The 22,456-nt window shown below is 42.5% G+C and overlaps 1 protein-coding gene across 1 annotated transcript in view; it reads left to right on the forward strand.

The window, feature by feature from the left end:
- Window positions 1–22,456, forward strand: part of FAM184A (family with sequence similarity 184 member A) — a gene marked incomplete at both ends in the record, with an annotated part of 111,216 nt that overhangs the window by 50,876 nt on the left and 37,884 nt on the right. Inside the window, 5 exons of the mRNA XM_080938449.1 lie at window positions 1,629–1,810; window positions 5,767–5,964; window positions 10,706–10,828; window positions 19,064–19,225; window positions 22,125–22,246. Coding sequence (XP_080794575.1) covers window positions 1,629–1,810; window positions 5,767–5,964; window positions 10,706–10,828; window positions 19,064–19,225; window positions 22,125–22,246 — 787 coding nt within the window. The remainder of the gene's footprint in view (window positions 1–1,628; window positions 1,811–5,766; window positions 5,965–10,705; window positions 10,829–19,063; window positions 19,226–22,124; window positions 22,247–22,456) is intronic.

Genomic DNA, 22,456 nt, shown 5'->3' on the forward strand with positions numbered 1-22,456 from the left:
CTGTCTTTACAGTAGCCAGGCTTACAGTGTTGGTGGGTACCATTGTCATCTTTACAGCTGTCATGGAATTTGATCTTGAAAGGGAGTTCCTGGGGTATTCCAAGCCAGGATTTTATCCAGGGTAATATCCCCAAATCACAGGAAGCATTTACTGTCAACCGAAGTTAATAGCCTATTTTGAGATTCAAAGTTAAGTATGCTCAAGCCTTAAGCACACAGTGTGTCGCACATTTTCATTCATGACTATCCTTCTGTAAAAGGGGGATTTGTCCCTATGTATCCAGCTTCCACAGCACATGCTGATTGAAGTGGGATGCTTGGCTTTTAGTTGGTGAGAGAGCTCACCTAGGCGTGGGACCAGGTGGCTCCTCTGTGTCCCAAGTCTTCCTCTTGTCCCGTCTTTCTATCCTGCCTCAGCATGCCTCATAGAACACACTCCCGATGAATGAAAATGAGTCATTTATTCTTCTCTACCCTCCCTCCGTCCGCCTGTCTATCTGACTGGCTGTGAAAAAACTTGTACGTAGTCCGAAAAGGTGAGTTCGTCCAGAGCAGCTGAGCCACCCATGTGCTGCGGCAGTGCCCTACAACTCACAGCCCTTAGGAGACAGATGCTGATTCAGGTCAAGTCCGAACCTGCTTTTCTGTCTAAGAGGATGGACTATCCTATCCAGTGAAACTGTTTTAGGAACACCTTCCATTTTGATTGGTTCACTGGTGAATTTTCTTGCCCATAAACCAGTCATTTAAAATGATGTCAGGCTTGGATCAGAATCACTCAGGCAGTTTGGGAGCCTGGAGATGCCCGGCCTACCCTCAGTCTTTCTCCGTCACTGGGCTGTGCTGACGAGAGTTCCCGGGGAGGCTCGTTTGGTTTGTCCAGGGTTCTTCAAAAACCTCTGCCTCAAGTGATGCTTTCTATGCAAACCTGCTCCACCTTCAGCTCTACCCCTTCACCTGCGCCTTCCCCTTATCCATCTTAAATAAGTCTTCTGTTTATCCTTTCTCAGTCTCAGCCATGGGCACAGTGTGTTGTGAGCATATCCAGCCCAACGACGCTGCCCGCACCGCTCACCCAGCTTCACTGCCCTTCAGTTGTTTTCATAATCTTACTCTCCTCTGCTCTTCTTTATCTAAAACAAGTTCAGGTGAAACTCAGCCGCTACCTTGTTGCCTGCACACACATTCTTCAGAGAGACAGACAGACAGACAGACAGAGACAGACAGACAGAGACAGAGAGAGACAAACAGAGGGGCTGGGGAGGGAAAAAAAAGAAGAGAAGAAAGGACCATTCATTTCAGAGTCAGTCAGTGAGCCCTCTTTCCAAAGTTGCTCCCAGGGGACTTTGTTCCTATGTTAACCTGTTTACCTCACAGCTTCTGCTTTTTAAAAAATTCAAGATGGTACCAGGGACCATCCTTGGTGTAAAAGTGGACTTTGTCTTCTGAAGGAGTGTAACTGGGTGAGACATTCCCATGGTGATTATTTCCCTTTGTACAGCGAGGAAGCCAAAGGGACACCTGGGGACCACTCGGGCATCAAGTGCAGCTGTGTCATTAGAGGCACGACTTCCATAGCGACAGACTTGTAAGCTAAGGAGACTTTCTTTGTGGGGGGCGGTCTCTAGGTCATATTGGAATGCTTCAGGCAACTCAGATGACCCAGGAAGTTACCATTAAAGATTTAGAATCGGAGAAATCCAGAGCCAACGAGAGACTGTGTCAGCTGGAAGAGGAAAGAGCTTTTCTGCAGAACAGAACGCAGAGCCTGGATGAAGAACAGAAGCAGCAGGTGCTGGAGCTGGAGAAGGTACTGAGGTGGGCGCGGGAAGGGGAGGAAGGCCGTTCAGAGCCCAAGTCTGCTGCTTGGGGGACATACTTTTTTTTTTTTAGTCTCCTTTTCTTTTTGAGGAAATGAAATTTAGTGGTAGACTATGCAATTCTGTGTATGCACTCCAAATTTGGGGGTAATAATTTACATTATAAAATATTTTAAAATTTCTATTTATTTCAAGCCAGAAATTGAGTGGGATTTGTATTATAGACCATATGGAACACACATTTTAAATAAATGAAATATGTTATTGCATGTACTCCTAGGGACTTTTTTCTTTTCTTTCTCTCCCTTCCCCTCCTCTATTTCCTTCCTCTCCCCTATTTCCTTCCTATCTTTCTGGTTTGGGTTATTGGGAGGGCAGCACATGGCCTTACCTGTGCTGGGGGAATGCCCTGCCTCTGGACTTTATCTCCAGGCTCTTCTCAGTTTGTATTGTGAGATAGGGTCTCTTTAAGTCTCTACTAAGGCTGTCCCTGAACTTCAAATCCTCTATGTCAGCCTCCGCAGTAGCTAAGGCCACAGCACTATCGCATGATGTCTGCATCCTAGGGAATTTTCACAAAAGTAAAAAGAAGATGACAAACAATCAAATTGTGAAAATTCTTACAGCAGCTTTGGGATGGCGGCAGCTGCAGCTAGTTTAGGGGCAGTTTCATAGAAAGCGAGGCATTGTTTCTCCCACAAAACAAGCATGAGTCTGGGTGATCCTCTCTGCTTTTCTATCAATGTTTAAATATATTTAGAATTACCATCTGCTTCTTTGGGCTCACTTGCACTCATTCCTCTACCTGATGCTACCTTCTCTTACCACTGTGCCATCGAAGCTGGGTTTGCTCCGGTTCCCCAGTCTATAGCTGTCAGGAGACTTGGTGCATCGAACATCATACTGTTCATACCCCCAAGCCCCCAGCAGTAGAGATTTTCCTAGCAATTCAAATGATTGTTGTTTGAGAATCTCACACATGAATGTGTTATAACATGCTTTGATCAAATCTTTCCCCTCTCATCCACTCCTATATGTCTACATCCTTTTCCTCCCAAAGTCATGAGCTCTATTTAAACCCAGTAAGAACAGATGCTTCCTTTGAGTGTACGGCTGTTTGGTCGTTCACTGGAACTTGGGGAGCCTAGTAAGAACTAAATCCAAAGAAAACCACCTCTTTCTCCCTTAGCAGCCATTAGTTGCCAGTAGCTCCTCATCCAGAAGTGGGATTTCTGTGAGCTCCTCCCCTGGGACTTTGGCTGGCTTTGTCTTGTGCAGGTCTTATGTATCTGCCATGGCCCACTGTAAGTTCATGTTCGCGATGGTCCTAGTTTGGCCACAAAACACTTGTTTCAAACACAGTCTTCCACCCTTGGCTGTTGCCATCTTTCTGACTCTTCTTCTGAGTTGATTCCTGTGCCTTGTGGATAGGGAATGTGGGACAGATGTCCCGTTTAAGTTGAGCACTCACTCCATAACCTCTTATTCTCTGCATGCTGACCCGATGTGAGTCTATGTAGTAATCCCATCTATTGCAAAAAAAGAGGCTTCACTGCTGAGAATTGAAAACTACAGAAACTTAACATGTATAAATACATGGGTGACAGTTTAATATATTATTAATTGAACAGGATGATAGTAGCTTTTCCCCTAGATCCTGTTACTCACCCATCCACGGGTTTCTAAGATAGATGACACTGTTAAGCATTCTGCCAGAACACCAACAGTTCTGTCTTGTGAAACAGGTCAATTAGTTGCTGTCTTAGTTAACGTTTCATGGCTGCGACGAGACGCCATGACCACAGAGACTCTTTTAATGGATAACATTTAATTGGGGTTGGCTTATGTTTCAGAGATTTAGTCCATTTTCCACATGGTAGGGAGCACGGTGCTAGAAATGGAGCTGAGAGTTCTGCAGGCAGTGGGGGAAAGGCTGTGCTACACCGGGTAGATTGATTGAGTACAGGAGACCTCAAAACCTCCCACCCCCACCTCAACAGTGACACCTTTTCAGCAACAAAGCCACTTCTACTCTGATGAGGCTACACCTCCTAATGTGCCACTTCCTACGGGCCAAGCATTCAAACACAGGAGTCTGTGGGAGCCAAACCTATTCAAACTAGCAGAGTTATTCCCAAAACATCCCTGCCGTCATCGCTATTGTCACATCCCTGCCGTCATCACTATTGGTCTTAGTTGTGTTCCAGTAGGACCCTGCTGTTCAAGACATCACAAGCTTGAGTCACAGGGCAATGAGAAATCAAGCTGGTCCTCGCCTGGAAGTTTCATCCCAGCTTTCATAGTGCTGTGTTTGCTACCAGGGGAGTAAAGTAACCAATACCACACGGTACCCAGCTGTGAAGCCTGCAAGCTACAGTAATGACCCCCCCCCCCTCTTATTCCACACACTCATCGTTCCAGTAATAACAGGTGCTCTTTGTTCACTGATGGTTGCAACGTCTTTCCCTTGAGCCTCATATATTTAACTTTCCACTCAATGTTGCTATTTATGGTCTTGATAAACATGATGTTGCAGTATGCACAGAAATTCCCTCTCCTTAGAACTCTATTTATTCTGTTCCTTTCTTGACCTCATCAGGAGAGGTATCCCTGATGTCTTTTCTTCAGTCTCCGTATCTGTCTCTAAGTCCTGTTGGCTCCACTCCCCTCAGAGGCTTCTATTCCATTCATATCCACCTACAGATAGTGAGTTGAAGTAGGTGTCATTGCTGTCCTCAGTGGTAGTGACAAGCTTATAGCTGTTCTCCTTAGCCTATTACAAAGATTATATATTTATATATGTTACAAATATATTATATATCATATAATTATAAATAATCATATTAATTTTAATAATATGATATTTTATATTATATACTATATTATAGTATTATATAGTGTATATATATGTATATAATTTTTTTCTCAAGTGTGTATGTATGATTTCTCATTTCCTCCCGAATAAAAATCCAAATTTTTAGTATGAAGGAGCCCATTTCATTATTCGACTTGTGCCTGTTTCTGAAGGCCATCACTGTTCATTCAGTATTCCTAGGATTATATGGCCTGTGGTATATTGTGTGCATTAGACCACATTAGGCCCTCCACCTTCCTGCATCTTTATCCCCTGGTTAGCTACTTTTTCAACATTCAAAATGCTGAAAGGTAATATAAATGGTTATGAATCCATGCTTTTTACATGAGACATCCTTGGATGCCTTCTGGGCTTGTGAAAGTTAAGTGTGACAGCATGTCATTGCCGGTTCTGTGTTTTCTCTTCCCTAATTGAATTACTTTATTGTCTGTCCGTCTCTCTCTCTCTCTCTCTCTCTCTCTCTCTCTCTCTCTCTCTCTCTCTCTCTCTCTGTGTGTGTGTGTGTGTGTGTGTGTGTGTGTGTGTGTGTGTGTGGTGTGTGTGTGTGTGTGTGTGTGTGTGAGAGAGAGAGAGAGAGAGAGAGAGAGAGAGAGACTCCACCCACTGAGGTTACACCCCTTTTCTGTATACTTTAGCAACATGCACTAGACACACTCATACAAGTCATAACACTGCATTGCCACTGTCTTTTTACCTCCTCTCATCGCTGGCTCGTGATTGGTGAAAAGGCATGTAACTGACGCCCCAGGTGTACTACTGATATATTGTATGGGTAGTTAATGGGTAAGCCGTACCGTGAACTGCACACAAACCTTTATCCTTTAAGGTTGCTATTGTACCAATCCACATTCGCTTCTAGCACAGCAACATTTCACTTTATTTCTTGATTTAAACTATTTTGTTTTTGCCTCACGTACCTTGTTACTCTCCAAGAACACCAGCCGTAAGGTTCCAAAGCCTAGGTGCCAAAGCAGTGAGTTTCTTCCAGTTTATGTACATCTAAGGTGTTCAGACACCGACAACATTGATGGAAACACAGGTGCCGGTTGTTCATCTTGGTTTTCATTCCAGAAAGTAAACGAAGCAAAGAGAACTCAGCAAGAGTATTATGAAATGGAGCTCAAGAACCTGCAAACTCGGCTGGAAGGAGAGGTGGCCCAGTTAAACGAGACCCATGGGAAGACTTTGGAAGAACTAGCTTGGAAGCACCACATGGCGATTGAGGCTGTCCACAGCAATGCAAGCAGGGATAAGAAGAAGCTACAGACGGTGGGTGCAGTTGCTTCGCCACTGTAGCTTAAACTGGCAAGAGTCTGGCACTGGTTCATCACGAGTGTATTGTGGAAGAACAGAAGCTGGAGTTGCATGGCTCCTGTCTTGTCACCATGCTTTAAGTCATGATGCCAGTAGTAAGGACATGAGGTCCTGATGGAAGCCTGCTTTATTAAGGCAGACTACTTTATATACACTTCTCCTCTGGGGCTTCCTCATCGTGAGATAATTGTCCATCTCAGGAAGCCTTAGTTCACAGACTCACATATTTCTAGTAGATGGCTTCCTTCCCTGGGCATATTATTCATTCATATGTGTTTCTAATTTTTCCCTTCCTTAAATACTCACCTTATTAATGGTACTATAAGATAGCAGAAAGTGCAAATGGCCTGGCACACCTGACAATTGATGGTGTCTTGCTTTTAGATGTTATTTAAGCAAGAGTCTTTACCCCATTATTCCCGGTCACCTTTCCACTTAGCTCTTTGCTTGTTGGCTATGGTGGGTGGGACCCTGAGCTGCGCCTCTGGTACCCTCTCTGCAGAAGATGATGGAACATGTCCTACAGTGTTCCTGTACACAGCAAGTGCTGAGTGCTCAGACATATCCTAGCTGTGGTGATCAATAATGTTGCCAATGGTTGTTGTCATGTGTCACATACTGGGGTTACATTTGACACATGGTTTTTTTTTTTTCTCTGTATCTTTAGTTGCACCTTTACTGATAAGGGGATGTGCTCAGTCCCCTGGAATCTGTAAGAGTCAGGTCTGTAAAACCATAAGGCATTTAATTAGCCTCCTGCAGACATTTGCTAATAAGGGCTCCAAGTGTTTCATATAGTTGCACTTTACAGTTTACAAGTGATTTTTCTGTGATATATCTGTCCCTTGATACTCGTGACTCGAGATTATTGTCACAGACCTTAGTAGGTGGAGTAGATAGAGTGTGAATTTAGATTCTCTGCCATAATGCTTCTTCGTTCTGTGGCATACGTACCGGCAAACTTTAAGATATAAAAATTAATTTTTTCTTAGAATGTTATTTGAATTTCAACTAGCATGTGTTATTCTAGGCAGAGACAAAGATTAGTGACTCACTCTCAAGAAACTGTTCGTCATTTTCTCCATGCCAGCTCACGTGTCCCATCCTAGTGGCGACCTGTGCCTGCTTAATGAGGCGGCTGTGCTCTGCTCGGGGTTGCACACTAATGCACACACTAGTGCACACACCGCACACTGCTGCTTCCCTGGCTGTTGTTTATTACTTTAATGGAGGGTGTCTTGATTTTAGATGTTCCTTAAACAAGAGTCTTCACTTCATTACTCCTAGTCGTCTCTTACCCAGTCAATTCTGATTTTTGAGCAACCCTTAAATCTGCCTTAGCCCACTTACAGCCCTTTTAAAATTTAGATTTTTTTTTTGTACGTGTGTTTTTGCACTACATGAGTAGTGCCAGTGGCACAGAAGCCAAAGGAGGACATTGGATCCCCTGGAACTGGAGGTACAGAAGGTTGTGTAGGTGCTGGGAATCCAATCTGGGTCCCTCTGGAGAGCAGGTAGTGCTCTTAATTCCTGAGCTGTCCTCCACTTCTGGCAAACATGTTTGCCATCAGAAGCAGAGGATGGCATTTTCTGGCATCAATGGGAGGAGAGGCCTTTAATTCAGCGAAGGCTCATTTTCCCAGTGTAGGGACCGCCAAGGTGGGAGAGGGTGGTTGGAAGAGGGAGCACCTTCATGGAGGCAATGAGAGGGAGTCGGGGATGGGATTAGGGGAAGGGGAAAACATCTGAAACGTAAAGGCAGAGAATATCCAATAAAAAATTTAAAAAAAAAAAGATGACTTGGCCTCTCCGTATGTGAACACATTCAAAAGCTCTATGTTGTGTTGGAGGTTCCCGTGGGGAAGAAATATGCATACCTACTCACCGCAGAACAAGGCCATGCAGACCAAAGTAATAATTACACCAATGTGTAAGGTGGGGAGGTGGTGAGTGTTTATTGGGAGCCCGGATGAGGGGTTACTTACAAGGAGCAGCTGCATCTGCAAAAAGCCCATCCTAACTCTGGTGACAGCTCACGGGTGTTGCCCATGGGTACAGGCAGCTAGCTGCACAGGTCTGAGAAACAGCTGCCTTCTGAGTACCACTTGCCACAACAGTTCGCTTCTTACCTGCCGCTGCCCAGTGAATATGCTAAGTATGTAAGCTGAAGCTGGTGTTCTTGCAGAACCGTCTTTCTCTAGTGTCAAAGTATTTTTATTAAAGATTTCAGGGAAACATATGAGTGCCCTGTACAGATGCTTCTCCCTGCAGCAGACAGGATCACAAAACAGCTGGACACTGTGCCGAGTGAGAGACCTTGGAACCCTGAGCCATAACGGGGTGTCTCCATCAAATCTCTCCCCTCAGGGCTTAGGGAATCCCCCCCCAGAGGAGTAGGCAGAAAGAGGATGAGAGCCAGAGGGGGAGGAGGACATAATGCACATAGTGTGGCCTCCAGTTTAGTGTTCTGAGTGTAGCAGTAGTGAGTCTCTGCTTCAAGTGCCTTCTCTTGGGCTCCTTCAGTACTGTTTGCTTGGTCCTGTTCTAACCTGTTAGTTTCTGTCTATCAGTTAGTGTGTGTATATTACCCCTTCTTAGGAGTCTGTTTTCCTTCCAGTGAGAGACAGAAAAGGAGTGAGTCTGAATGGGAGGGGCTGTGAGGAAGAAATGGGAGGAGGAGAGGAAGAGGAAATCATAACCAGAAAGAAAAAAAATCTATTCTCAGTAAAAGAAAAAAGATAAGAATTATCCTAATGAACTTAGTGACTAATAAATATGTTTATGAAAGTGGAAAAAAAGTTTAGCTAATATGACCTCTCTTCTCCTTAGTTATTACAAAGGGATTGTAGTTCTTTCTGTAACTGTAGGGAATTCGCCATCTGAACAAATGTACGGGGACATCCTGGGCAGAAAGGACCACGTAGCGCTCAAGATGGCTCTCGGATAGATTAGCCTTTGGGCCCTAGGACCTGGAGTTTCAGGAGGGTGGCATCTTCCGCCAGTAGGAAAAGCTCACCCGCTTAAACTGTGTGTCCCGATAGTGTCATAACGCAGGCCAGCTGCCTTCCTGCTAGAACTTTGGAAGAGGATGCCCATGCCATGATGCCCTACTGAGAAACACTGGGCTCGGGAGCATCCCTACAGAGTTTGCTTCATACTGCCGACACAGCCTGCTAGAGAAATCTGGCTAGCAAGTCCAGTGCTCAGAGCCGGTGGAAGCCAGCGCCTGTTCCCCTGAAGGCTCTGTCGTTGCACCTTTCCCTCTGTAGATTGTAATTTAGATATTCTTACCATCCTGAATAATAGCCGTGTGTCAGTCATATATTAAAACCCGTGACTGCTCCCCGAATACCAACCATCTCAGTTTGTCATGAGGGTCCCTAACAACCTTCCCACAGTTTCCCTCACCTTGTACGGTAGAAGCCGTACTCGGACCAAGCTGTTCATGCATATGCACTTCCACTGTGCTTAAACCCCACCCCCTTTTCCTAGGCCTGGGATGCTCAGTGCCCCTCCACTCTTGCCATTATCTTTAACTGGCGTGCTCTTCAAACCATACTCAGCGCCAGGTCCAAAGGAAACTGCAAGTCTCCAAACTCCAAAAGGCAGGCAGTTCATACAGCCAGCCGGGAGCTCAGCCTAGATTGAAGGTGGACCTCTTGCAATTGGCTACCAAAAAGAGTCATTATCCCGACCTCCTGCAGGGGGTGTGGCTATAGTCATCTCGACCTCTGGCATGGGAAGTCAGGGGGTGTGGCTCCCAGTGGCACCTATCAGCATGTCAAAGCTCTTGCTGGCCTCCAGGCTCCCTCCCAGTCACCAGGACCTGTAGCACATTCAAGTCCACACCAGCTAGCTTACCCACCCTCTATGGTCTGTTTGGCTTTCTCTCACTCTCTATCTCTATCTCCTGCTAATCTCCCCTCTCTCACAGAAAGCCCTGGCCATGTACAGTCAACTGTCCTCCCCAGCCTGTTCCTTTCTTTGTCTGCCCCGGCCTTGCCCACATACCTCTGGCTGCTCTCTCTCTCATATTGAAAATAAAATCCTTACCATTAACCATATCATCCTCTCTATAGCTTATCAGTTCTCTACCTAGATAATCCCCTCTTCTCTGTACATTTAGTTTCATTCTGATGAGTGTGTAACTCCTTGTTCAGTCCTGTGGGTTACTAAAGCAGGTGCCACACTGCATCTTATTACCCATAAGGCCCAGGTATTAAATAGCATGCCCAGAAAATCGGCAAATTCTCTGGCAGGCATCGGTTCAACTGATTTTACAATCTAATTTCCTTCATTTTGTCCTTGTTGGCTCTCGCCTACCCTTCACATTTAAGCAGTGAATTCCAGAAGTGACAGAGGAGATTTTTGTACATAAATATAAAAGAATGAAGGATTCAAAAGAACTAGAACATTTGCTTTCCAGGCCAAAGTGTCGTTTCTGTTAGACTTTCCTGGTTTTCTATAGTAGCTTAGCCAGTCAGACACTCTTGTGACTAAAAGTGTTACCTAATGGTATACCAGAATGGTTTGGCCAGCCACGCTGAGCAATGGCATCACAGTTAACTGTGACCTTATTTACAGGGAGAGCTGATATGAGAAGTAAAATATTAACAGGTCTATCTTTATTGGAATCTTCAGGACTATAGTGCTATACAGTCTTAACTAATTTTTAAATTTTTCTTCTCTTTCTAAGGAATTGGAGGAACAATATAAAAAGGAGAAACTGAGTCTGGAAGAGGATAAAAATCAGCTCCAACTAGAGCTGGAAAATCTAAAGCAAGCGCTGGGAGACAAGCTGACTTCAGCCAACCAGGAGGCAAGAACTCTTTAGGCCTTTCTCCTACATTACACATACACTCTGTAGTAACTTAATCGGGTGTCCGTGCATAGGTGAGCACAGCTGGCCGGAGACCTTGATTCAGTACTGGGTTTTCCTAACGTCATGTTTATATCCTATTAGGTAAACGCTCTGTATCAAAAACATCAATGCCTTTTGTGGAGGAAGACAAAGCGAGAGCTGCACCTCACCGGGTGAAGCAGGGCAGCTGATCAGCAAAAGGGCCACTTCGTTCTTCAGTCCACTGTGCCTCATTTTCGAGAGAGAAACTTTGTAGGGTGTGGGTGCTGACTTCTAAAACAAACTGCTGGGTCGATAGGAAAACATGATTTAGCCTAGGAAAGCAAAGGCTAAGGATAGAATATAAGAAAAATGCTAGAAGCAAAAAAATAAATAAAGTAAGTTAATTAATTAATTTATTTATGACATTCATAAAGCATGACAGTTTCTCCTCTGTCTCTGTTGTGGCAATTGCTAAATGTTTCCCTAATATATACCTTCCTTCTTTCCAGTTTGTCCCTCTCTGGCTTCTTGGGGGAGCTCCCTCTGTCACTGAGTTCTTGTCTCTACCCCTTGCCTCTTGTCCGCTTCTCCTCCTTCACTGGCAGTGTCTCTCCCAACAGCCCTCTCTTGTCACTTTGCCCTCACTCTGAATCTGCCCTCAGAAACCGCAGTGAAGGGCACAAGTGCCCCTGAGTGGGTTGTAGATTGCGCTCAGTGTTCTCAGGTTGTTTTTAAATGTTTATCTAGAGAAAGTACACAATCCTACCTTAGAGAGCAATAGAGGCTAATGGCAGACACCGCTGGCAGGCCAGCCTCTCTTCCGTTGTCCTAGCTAATCCATGCTGACCTCACAAATGCACAAGTTGCCATGGCCTGCTCTCACTAAGGCACTAAAGTGACCGTCCACTCCTTATGCGGGCTCCTCGGGTTTACTATCTCAATTTTAAACGGGTTATCTCCATTTATTTTTCCAACCTACTTACGGAAACGTGTTAATAGAAATGCAGTGACTATGTAACTTTCTTCTCTCCTGGCTACATTTTCAATTATGTTTCGGTGTCCTGGCAATGTTTTGATGCCACCTTATTATGGCTCCCGAAGAATCTGCTTGGCTCATTGCTCCATTTGCTTCTTCTGTCCCTTCAGACTGGGCAGCCTCTCTGACTGATCCGAGCCTACTGACTCAGATCTCCGGGGATAGGATTCCTACTCTACTTCCTGAACTTAAATGAAGGCTAGCCACATTTCCCAGTTAACTAAAGCGTGTATAAAACCCATCCACAAATCACCAGTGAAAACAGATTATACCTATATGATTATGCATGCAACCATAGTAATCTGAAAAGATGGAACACTGGGGATACTGTGAATGTTCTGATATAAACAAGTGTTTAAAATCATAAGGAGCACATTTTTAAGATTCCTGTCTTCACTACCTTGAGCGTGTTTACAAAACAGTGAGGAGAGCAGGCACCGCAGTTTTGTGTTTATAAGCTAAAGAGAAACAAGGAAAGTAATTTTAACTCCACTAAACTTAATAGGCAGGGATGAGCAACATGGCCCTCCAGGACCATGAAATTCTCTGTGATTAAAATTGAGGCTGTGCAGTGCTGCTGGGTGTGTGGAGAGATAACCATGAAGAAGCAGCCAAGGGCAAAATGGAACCATGCAAATTTCCTGGAAAGGGACTTAGCAGGCTCCGTGGGGGCCTAGGACGGCCATGCCCAGTGAGGGTAGCTTCAGTCTTATGTTTATTCCTGTAAGCAAATAATAAAGGATTAGTGAGAAAATGTCAGCACTGTTTATAGGAGAAACTCAGAAGTAGCATTAATCTCTACAGAACTCATTTCTTTGCCAACGGAAGGGAAAGTCTTTTTCTACTTCACGTAGAAGCTTCTGTCGTCTGCGTCTCTCCATGCTCTGAAGCTGTTCGCACACCTGTGGGCATGGCCTGTTTCTGCAGAGAGGCCTGGTCATAGGACAAGGGACCTAGCAGAGGGACTGGGGTTCCTTCTGCAGATTAAATGCTTACATACTGAGATGTTAAAGAGATTTTATCCCTTACATAGTAAGTATACGTGGTGTGTTTTAGTAATCGACTTACCCAGTTCTTTAGAAACATTGTAAACATTGAACACTGATTGGTTGATTAGGTACAAAGAGCTCTGCGTGCTGTGATTGCAGTGGCAGCAAGCATGGTCCCCGCTACGATGAGGAGTTTCACAAAATGAGGCATTTATACGTACAGCTGGCTGCATTCTGTAAAAGGAAGTGATTGACAGGGGCTGGGCAGGACGATAAACAGGAAATGTTGTACAAGGGTCCTAGTGCATGGTGCCTTTGTGGATGCTACGACAGTGTCAGTATAGATGTGGTGCAGCAGGAATTGTAGGAACAGTATCTCTGGTGCTTCTGGTCTTCCAGGTACTGGTTGGCATTATTCTCTCCTCTATCCTTAAAACAAGTCAGGGTAGGAGATTCTAGTCACTAAGTCACTTTAGAAACAGAGAGCTTGTCCATGCTATATGCTAAGTGGGTAAGAATCAAAATTTCAGTCCGAGTGGCATCATTTCAGGCTCAGTTGAATCATTGTGACCGCAGGATTTTCCCTTTGCAACAAATACAAAGACCAATGAGGAGAGATTGCTGAGTTAGAGAGTTTAGGCACCTCCTATATAACAGAGGCCCTGCGAAGCATCCTGAATAATTGTGTAGTATAAGGCTGATGCTGAGCACAAACGTGACATGCTTTCTTTAGGATCAAGGTTCACACTCATGTTCATACTAGTGTCTGGGCTTGCACAGAGAAGGGGTTGAAGAACAGAATGCACGAACAGATGGAGACTCTGGGAAGGCCATGTATATCTTCTGTATGCTCTCAGGAGTCCTAATAACTAGAAGACTCTAGGTTGTTCTCTGTCGAAAAGAGCAGACGTTTGAACGCAAACCAGTAGGACAAAGGATTTATATCAACCCATGTGATTAAAATGTCATTACATTATGTAAGCCTCAAAAATATTGGATTCAGAGCTGAAATTGGTAACACTGGAATTGGGTGTCCTTGTCCTCTCAGATTTTCCTTACTTATGTTGACTTTATCCTTCAGTCATTCATTCGTTTGGCCCTGGTATGGCTGACAAAGAACATCACCAGGAGACCCACTTTCTTCCAAAACATGTAAGATCTCTGAATGATGCATGTGTCCCCGTGACTGTTCTAGAAACAGTCCCACTGGCTATAGAATGAGGCAGCTATATTGGGTTATACTCTGACCAAACTGTTATCTGGAGTTAGGCTGAATTCCTGCTGAGCCACAAGACACCAGCGGGATAGGAGAGTAGATCTCCTATGTGCCCAAAAGAGATTTTGACCGTGGCAGACAATAGTTGTTTTCAAACATCACCCATTTGTATTAGGCTCATAATTATTATTAGCCATTTTTTACTGTGTACTTCATTTGCTTATTTTAAAACATTTTGCTTTTGCGCCCGGAACTGACCTGGTGCCAGAGCGCTCTGTACCGAGACCCCACTGGGAAAGAGTCTGTCTCACAGGAGTGCTGACACATCTGAGAGCACAGGTGAGACCACCACCTCTGCTCAAATTCCTAGCCCAAAAGGAACCTTCCCAGAGCACTCAGGACACTGGAACCGAGTAGCAGTCTGAGACAGGATCCTTCTGTTTTCTGCCTGTGCCTGGAGCTGACCCTGTGCTACAGTTCTGTATTCCTAGACCTCGATGGGGGAGAACTAGGCCCCCAGAAGTGGTAAAACACCTGAGGACACAAGTCATACCATCACTTCTGCTCTGAGGGCACAGGAATGGAGAAGCAGTTTGGGACAGGATCCTTCCAGTTTCTGTCTGTGTTCTGTGCTGACCCTATGCCACATCTCTCTCTACCCAGATTGTGATGGAAGATAGCTGGTCTCCCGGTAGTGCTGACACACAGGCTTAAAGGAGGGTCAAGCCACTGTCAGAATCAGCAAGACCAGCTCACACCAGAAATAATCAGAGAGTGAGAGGCAAGTCTAAAAACCTAAGCAACAGAAACCAATGCAATTTGGCATCATCAGAACCCATTTCCCCCACCACAGCAATTTTTGGATACTCATACACACCAGAAATGAAAGATTCTTATGAAAACTCACAATCCATAATGCTGTTAGAGGACTTTAAGGAGGTCATAAATAACTCCCTTAAAGAAATATAGGACAACACAGGTAAATAGGTAGAAGCCCTTAAGGAGGAAACACAAAAATCTCTTAAAGGATTACAAGAACACACACATGCACACACACACACACACACACACACACACACACACACACACACACACACACACCAAACCAGGTGAAAGAATTGAACAAAACCATCCAGGAAATAGAAACAATAAAGAAATCACAAAGGGAGACAACCCTGGAGATAGAAGATCTAAGAAAGAGGTCAGGAGTCATAGACAAAAACATCACCAACAGAAAACAAGAGATAGAAGAGAAAATTTCAGGGGCAGATGATACCATAGAAACCATTAGTTTCAAAGACACAGCAGACAAAGAAAATGGAAAATGCAAAAAGTTCCTAACCCAAAACATTTAGGAAGTCCAGGACACGAAGAGAAAATCAAATCTGAAAATAATAGGCATGGAAGAGAGCAAAAATTCCCAACTTAAAGACCAGTAAATATCTTTAGCAAAATTATTAAAAAAAAAAAAAAAAAAAAAAAAAAAAAAAACTAAAGAAAGAGATGCCCATAAACATACAGAAAGCCTACGGAACTTTGAATAGATTGGACCAGAAAAGAAATTCCTCCTGTCACATAATAGTCAAAACACTAAATACACAAAACAAAGAAAGGGTATAAAAAGCAGTAAGAGATAAAGGTCAAGTAATCTAAAAAGGCAGACCTATCAGAACAACACCAGACTTCTCAACAGGGACTATGAAAGCTAGAAGATCCTGGGCAGATGTCATCTAGACTCAAGAAAACACAAATGCCAGCCTAGGCTACTATATCCAGCAAATTTTGCAATTAACATAGATGGAAAAACCAAGATATTCCATGACAAAACTAAATTTACACAATCTTTCCACAAATCCAACCCCACAAAGGATAAATAGATAGAAAACTTCAATGCATGGAGGAAAATCACACCCTAGAAAAGGCAAGAAAGTAATCTTTCAATGAAACCAAATGAAGACAACCACACAAACATAATTCGACCTTTAACAACAAAAATTACAGGAAACAATCATTGGTTCTTAATATCTCTCATCATCAATGGACTCAATTCCCCAATAAAAAGATATAGATTAAGAGACTGAATACATAAAGAGGACCCAACATTTTGCTGCATACAGGAAGCACACTTCAGTGACAAAGACAGATGCTACCTCAAAGTAAAAGGCTGGCAAACAATTTTCCAAGCAAATGGTTCGAAGAACAAAAAGCTGGAGTAGCCATTCTAATATCGAATAAAATCGACTTTCAACCAAAAGTTAACAAAAAAGATAAGGACACTTCATACTCGTCAAACGAAAAATCCACAGAAATGAACTCTTAATTCTGAATATCTATGCTCCAAGTGCAAGGGCACCTATGTTCATAAAAGAAACTTTACTAAATCTCAAAGCACGCATTGCATTTCACACAGTAATAGTAGGAAACTTCAACACCCCATTCTCATCAATGGACAGACTATGGAAAGATACAAAACAGAGACACAGTGAAAATAATTTAAGTTATGAACAAAATGGATTTAAGGGGTATCTATAAAATGTTTAATCTTAAAACAAAAGAATATAACTTCTTCTTAGCATCTCATGGTACCTTCTCCAAAGCTGACCATATAATCGGCCACAAAACAGGCCTCAGCAGATACGAGAAGATTGAAATACTCCCATGCATTCTATCAGATCACCATGGACTAAGACAGGACTTCAAGAACAACAAAAAACAACAAAAATCACACATACACATGGAAGCTGAACAATGCTCTGCTCAATAATAACTTGTTCAAGGAAGAAATTAAAGACTTTGAATTTAATGAAAATGAAGGCACAACACACCTAAACTTATGGGACACAATGAAAGTGGTGCTAAGAGGAAAACTGATTGCTCTGTGTGCCTCCAAAACAAAAAAAAAAGCTGGAGAGAACATACACTAACAGCCTGACAGCACATCAGAAAGCTCTAGAACAAAAAGAAGCAAATACACCAAAGAGGAGTAGAAGGCAGGAAATAATCAAACTCAGGACTGAAATCAGCAAAATAGAAACAAAAAGAACTATACAAAGAATCAACAAAACCAGGAGCTGGTTCTTTGAGAAAATCAAGAAGATAGATAAATCCTTATTCAGACTAGACAGTGGGCACAAAGAGTATATTCAAATTCACAAAATCAGAAATGGAAGTGGAGACATAACAACAGAAACTGAGGAATTTTTTAGAAAAAGTATCAGATCCTACTACAAATACCTATATTCAATAAAACTGGAACATCTGGATGAAATGGACAATTTTCTAGACAGATGCCATGTATCAAAGTTAACCAGATAAATCTACACAGTCCCACAACTCCTAAAAAAAAATAGAAGTAGTCATCAAAAGTCTCCCAACCAAAAAAAAAGTCCAAGACCATATAGGTTTAGTACAGATTACTATCAGGCCTTTATAGAAGACCAAATACCAATACTCTTCAAACTATTACACAAAATAGAAACAGAAGGAGCACTACCCAATTCATTATTGAAAACCACGATTATGTTTGTACATAAACTACACAAAAACCCAACAAAGAAAACTTCAGACCAATTTCCCTTATGAACATCGATGCAACAAAACTCAATAAAATTCTTGTAAACTGAATCCAAGAAAACATCAAAAAGATCATCCATCATGCACAGGCTCCTTGGAGCAGAAGTGGTGGTGGTCTTACCTGTGCTCTCAGGTGTGTCAGCATTCCTGGGAGACCAGCTTTCTCCCAGGAGCATCTGAATTCAGGGAGCTGTGGCAGAGGATCAGCTCTGGGGCCGATGAAAATGGTGATACATAAGTTTTCAAACACTGCAAATGGATGCTACATATGGCAATGTCAGTAACCTTTACAAATCAGGAATGAATGTGTATTTTCATGACAATTTATAGTTTTAAAATGAATCAGAGAACTTAAAACAACTGTGCAGACCAGTCATAACCATGAAAGAAAATAGTCCACCATGTGTCTAGATAGGTATCAAATTCAGAGAATTGAATGAATAAAGTTTTACCAAATTTTTGGAATCTTTTGCTTTAAATATATGTTAGAGCACAGTAAGGGGGGATCCTAAATCATTTTACAATGTTTATGATCATTTAGAGACACTAACTAGATCACACCCTACCACCCCCAGACTCACTTAGCATGCACACCCAGAGATACCCACATTGAAAGAACAAGAAGGCTACACAGAGGGTGCTGAAGGACAGCTCCCATAGCTTTCTGTATGGAATCTGTATTTGTAAGAAAATACTTGCAAGGAAAACATTCATGTTTTTAAAAAGAAGGCTTGTCCGTGTCTTTTTTAAGTGAGTTTTGACTTCATAGCATTTTCTCAGATTTTAAAGATCTTTAAATTCATGGATTTTTAGCTCTTAAAACTCAAGGGTTTCTGTCAACCTAGTCAACAAATTGTCCAATTGTTTCTAGTTCCAGTTCAAAGGGTTTTCCCCTCCTGAGGCAACTTTTATATGGAACTACAAATAAAACTTGAGTCTCGAAGATATATGTTAGAGCTTTGCCAACACTTACCTAAATGTATTGCCTTTCTAAATATCATGTGGACTTGATTCATGTTATATAAATGGTTCAATTTTTTAAAAGCTCTAAAACAGTTTACATTTTTATCTTTAATGTAACCTTCATCAAGATTCAGTTTCCTTTTGTAGGTATTTTATTGCCTGATATAACCAGGAATTTTCTTTAAGCCAAGAGCCCGAGGGAAGGAATAGATGTGTTTTTCTATTATGACCCTGGAATGTAAAAACTGTAGACATGAAAGTCTAAAAGAAATCACAGATGGTAAAAAGTGTCATGGACAAATGCTTCTTCCAGAGTCGTGAAGAAGGGGGTCCATTCAGTAAAGTTAAGAATAAGGGAACTGCCGCAGAAGCTGTGGAAATGGCACTCCTCTGCCTTTGTCCAGTATATTAAAGAACACTCTGTTCACTCCTAGATTGGCCGCCTCCAAGATCTGGTACAGAAAAGCGAGCAAGGTCTTGGCTCTGCTGAAGGACTCATTGCTAGTCTTCAGGATTCACAGGAGAAGCTTCAGAGTGAACTGGACCTGACAAAAGGCCGACTAAAGGAGACCAAGGAGGCCCTATTAAATGTTGAGGTAATTGCATGATTCTGCTGTAATCTAAATGTCTAAATATAAAAATACAACTGGGCCAATTTACTTAAAGCCTCTGTGGGCATCATTGTATATAATTAGTGTATCAGTTCCTAGGACTCCCATTAAAAAGTAGTCCAAATGCCATGATTTGGGAACAACTGAAATGGGTCATCTCTTGGCTAGATGTCTAAGATGAAGGTACTGATGTGGACATTCTCTCTCTTATGTCTCTAAGAGGAGACTGTTTTTCTTTTTTGCAGCTTTTTGTAGCCCCAGAGATTGTTTTGCATCTAGACACAGCATTTCCATCTCTGCCTGTCTCCATCTTAACATCTCATAAGGGTGCTCGTCGTCTCGGATTGAGGAGCCTGTTTCTCCCATACAGCTTCATTCCAATTAAACTGCATAAACTCATAAACAATTAAACTGTGTGAGCGCTGTTTCCAAATACTGTTGCGTCCTGAGACACGCTGAGTCTAAGGACTGAGATTTCAGGAGCGCTCTTACAGACACAGTTCAATCCAGGGTAATTAGCATGTGCAAGTTCTTGTCCTGGTCAAAGCTGCAACTTGCACATATAGCAAGCAAGAGCTCCGTGATTTACAGGTCACAGACGGCTCCACCCTCCCCTCCCACCCTTAGGAAGTAGAACAAAGTTTCAGGGGCGATCTGGAGTGTGGGCTTCGGTCAGGTGGGACTGGCCCTGTGAGAATTCTGCACCCACCACTTACTGTGTCACTTGGACAGAGCTGCATTTTTCTCCTTGACACTTTAATAAGGCAGATGTCAGGCTAATAATACATTTCATACCATAGTTATAATAATTAAAAGGGATGAGCTGTGTACATATAGTGCTCAGCAGAGTGTAACCACTCTGATATTGGTTTTAAGTATTTAAGTAGTAATATTAGTTTTAGCTTAGAACTGGTGACATTTCAAGTGTGTGTGTGTGTGTGTGTGTGTGTGTGTGTGTGTGTGCAGGTGCATGTGCACATATGTGTAGATATATATAGAGAGATAGATGATAGATAGATGCTAGATAGATAGATGATAGATAAATGATAGATAGATAATAGATACATAGATAGATGATAGATAGATAGAAGATAGATAATACATACATAGATAGATGATAGATAGATAGATAATAGGTAGATATATAACAGATAGATAATAGATAGATTATAGATAGATAGATAGATAGATAGATAGATAGATAGATAGATAGATAGATTTGCTGCACTTCCTATACTGAGTGTATATAATTCTATTCATGGTTTACCTAGGGAATAATTGAGTATATTTTGAAGACCAATTGCAATTTATTTTTGAAATTTGAAACAAAGTAGATGGCTTCTGTTTTCCTTTCTCTGGTGGCTATAATACAACAGTGCTGACATGACAATAAGTTTGCATACAACATACAATACACTATAATAATATACAGTATAGTTCATGGATACGATGCCATACATCGTCTATAACTGCAGTGGTAGCAGTCTTTCAGCTGTGGCTGAACGGAATGACTAAGTCATATTGAGAGGTGCTGTTTTACATTAGCGAAAGTCAAAGGAAGGAGGGAGGTATTTTAAATTGCCAGATCTATTCTGTTGAAAGTTGCATGTGTCATGCATGAATATGCGGGTGTGTTCTGTCGGCATGGCACCTCACCTCGGTATGCACCCTATTCCTAACTTTATTGTATTTCATCCTGTAATTTCAGCCTCAGGGACACCTGCATTCACAGGCAAATGCCAACACATAGCTATGCACACATACACATAATTAAGCCCACACATAGGTATGCACACATACACATAATTAAAGATAAATCTTAATGTAGAATCTCCTTAGATAAGAAATGCTTTAAGAATAACTAAATTAATGTTTAGTGCTACCTGTTGTGGAAAGATGGTCCCTGGAGGCTGAGTGTTGGGCAAGAACAGGTGCCTGAGTTCAGCTTAGGAGTTTGTTGGCCAAGACGACAGTGACTTGTGGGAGTTTCTAAACTGAATATAACCTTTAAAACTGCTTTACCCTGTGCTGTCAGCCACAGAGTGACCCCGAAATGTCCACCATAGTGATCAAAGGCTAGTCCAATATCTGTTCCTGTTTTGTCAAGTGCTCTTTGGCACATCACTCAGAGTGGTCCATAGTTGGCACTTTTGTCCAGATAGTCACCTCCAGCCACCGGATCCAGGAAATCACCTGATTTATGCCAGTCTGCAAGAATTTCTCAGGGGCCCTGTCATGTCATAACAGTAAGCACGTGGGTGTGTGGCTTCAAGTGGCATAAGAAAAGCATCCAGACAAATGCCTCATAATCCCTTAAATCGCGCCGACAGTACACAGATGTAACAATTAGGCTTTGGACAAGCAACCTGATTTTAAACCAGAATATGAATTCATTAGAAGAGCATGGAAGTATGGTATATGCTTATGATTTAAAAAAAAAAAAGCTTTAATAAACTAACTTTAGGGGCTGAAGAGATAGCTCAGTAGTTAGAGCACTGACTGCTCTTCTAGAGGTCCTGAGTTCAAATCCCAGCAACCACATGGTGGCTCACAACCATCTATAATGGAATCTGATGCTCTCTTGTGGTGTGTCTGAAGACAGCGACGGTGTACTCGCATACATGGGTGTACTCGCATACATTAAATAAATAAATCTTCAAAAACCAAAAAACACCCTCACCAAATAAACTAACCTTAAACTATTTAGATGGTATGAGCTTTGATTTAAAAAAAAAAAATTAAGGCAAGAACTTTTCAAATAAAAAACGTGCTCCTTGTATTTTGTTGAAATACTGTGACTAATTCTCCCTGCGAGCGTATCAGCGGCTGCCGTGCTGGTCTGTGTTCGTGGGGACCAGTCTTCATTTGTCCTTCTGTTCCTCAGGCTGAGCTACAGCAAGAACGGCAGGAACATAAACAAACACTAGCCGCCATGAAGGAAGAAGAGAAGCTCAGGGTGGACAGAATGGCCCATGACCTGGAGATCAAGTGGACTGAAAACCTGAGGTACGCTGGGCTCCACAACGCAGTCTCACCATGGGGAGTCCTCCCGTGGTAGCCTCCTTAAAAGACATGCTAGTGGTCTTGTAAGTTAATTTTTCTCATGATTAAATGCAGAGAATTTAGAGGTCTTCCCCCCACCCCTCCCCACTAGAATTCAGATTCACTTTTTAAATTTCATTTTCTTGAATACAAGAAAAGCAGAGAAGTAATGTG

This window comes from Micromys minutus (assembly GCF_963924665.1).
Source record: "Micromys minutus genome assembly, chromosome: 25".
In the NCBI taxonomy this organism is placed as follows: Eukaryota; Metazoa; Chordata; class Mammalia; order Rodentia; family Muridae; genus Micromys; species Micromys minutus.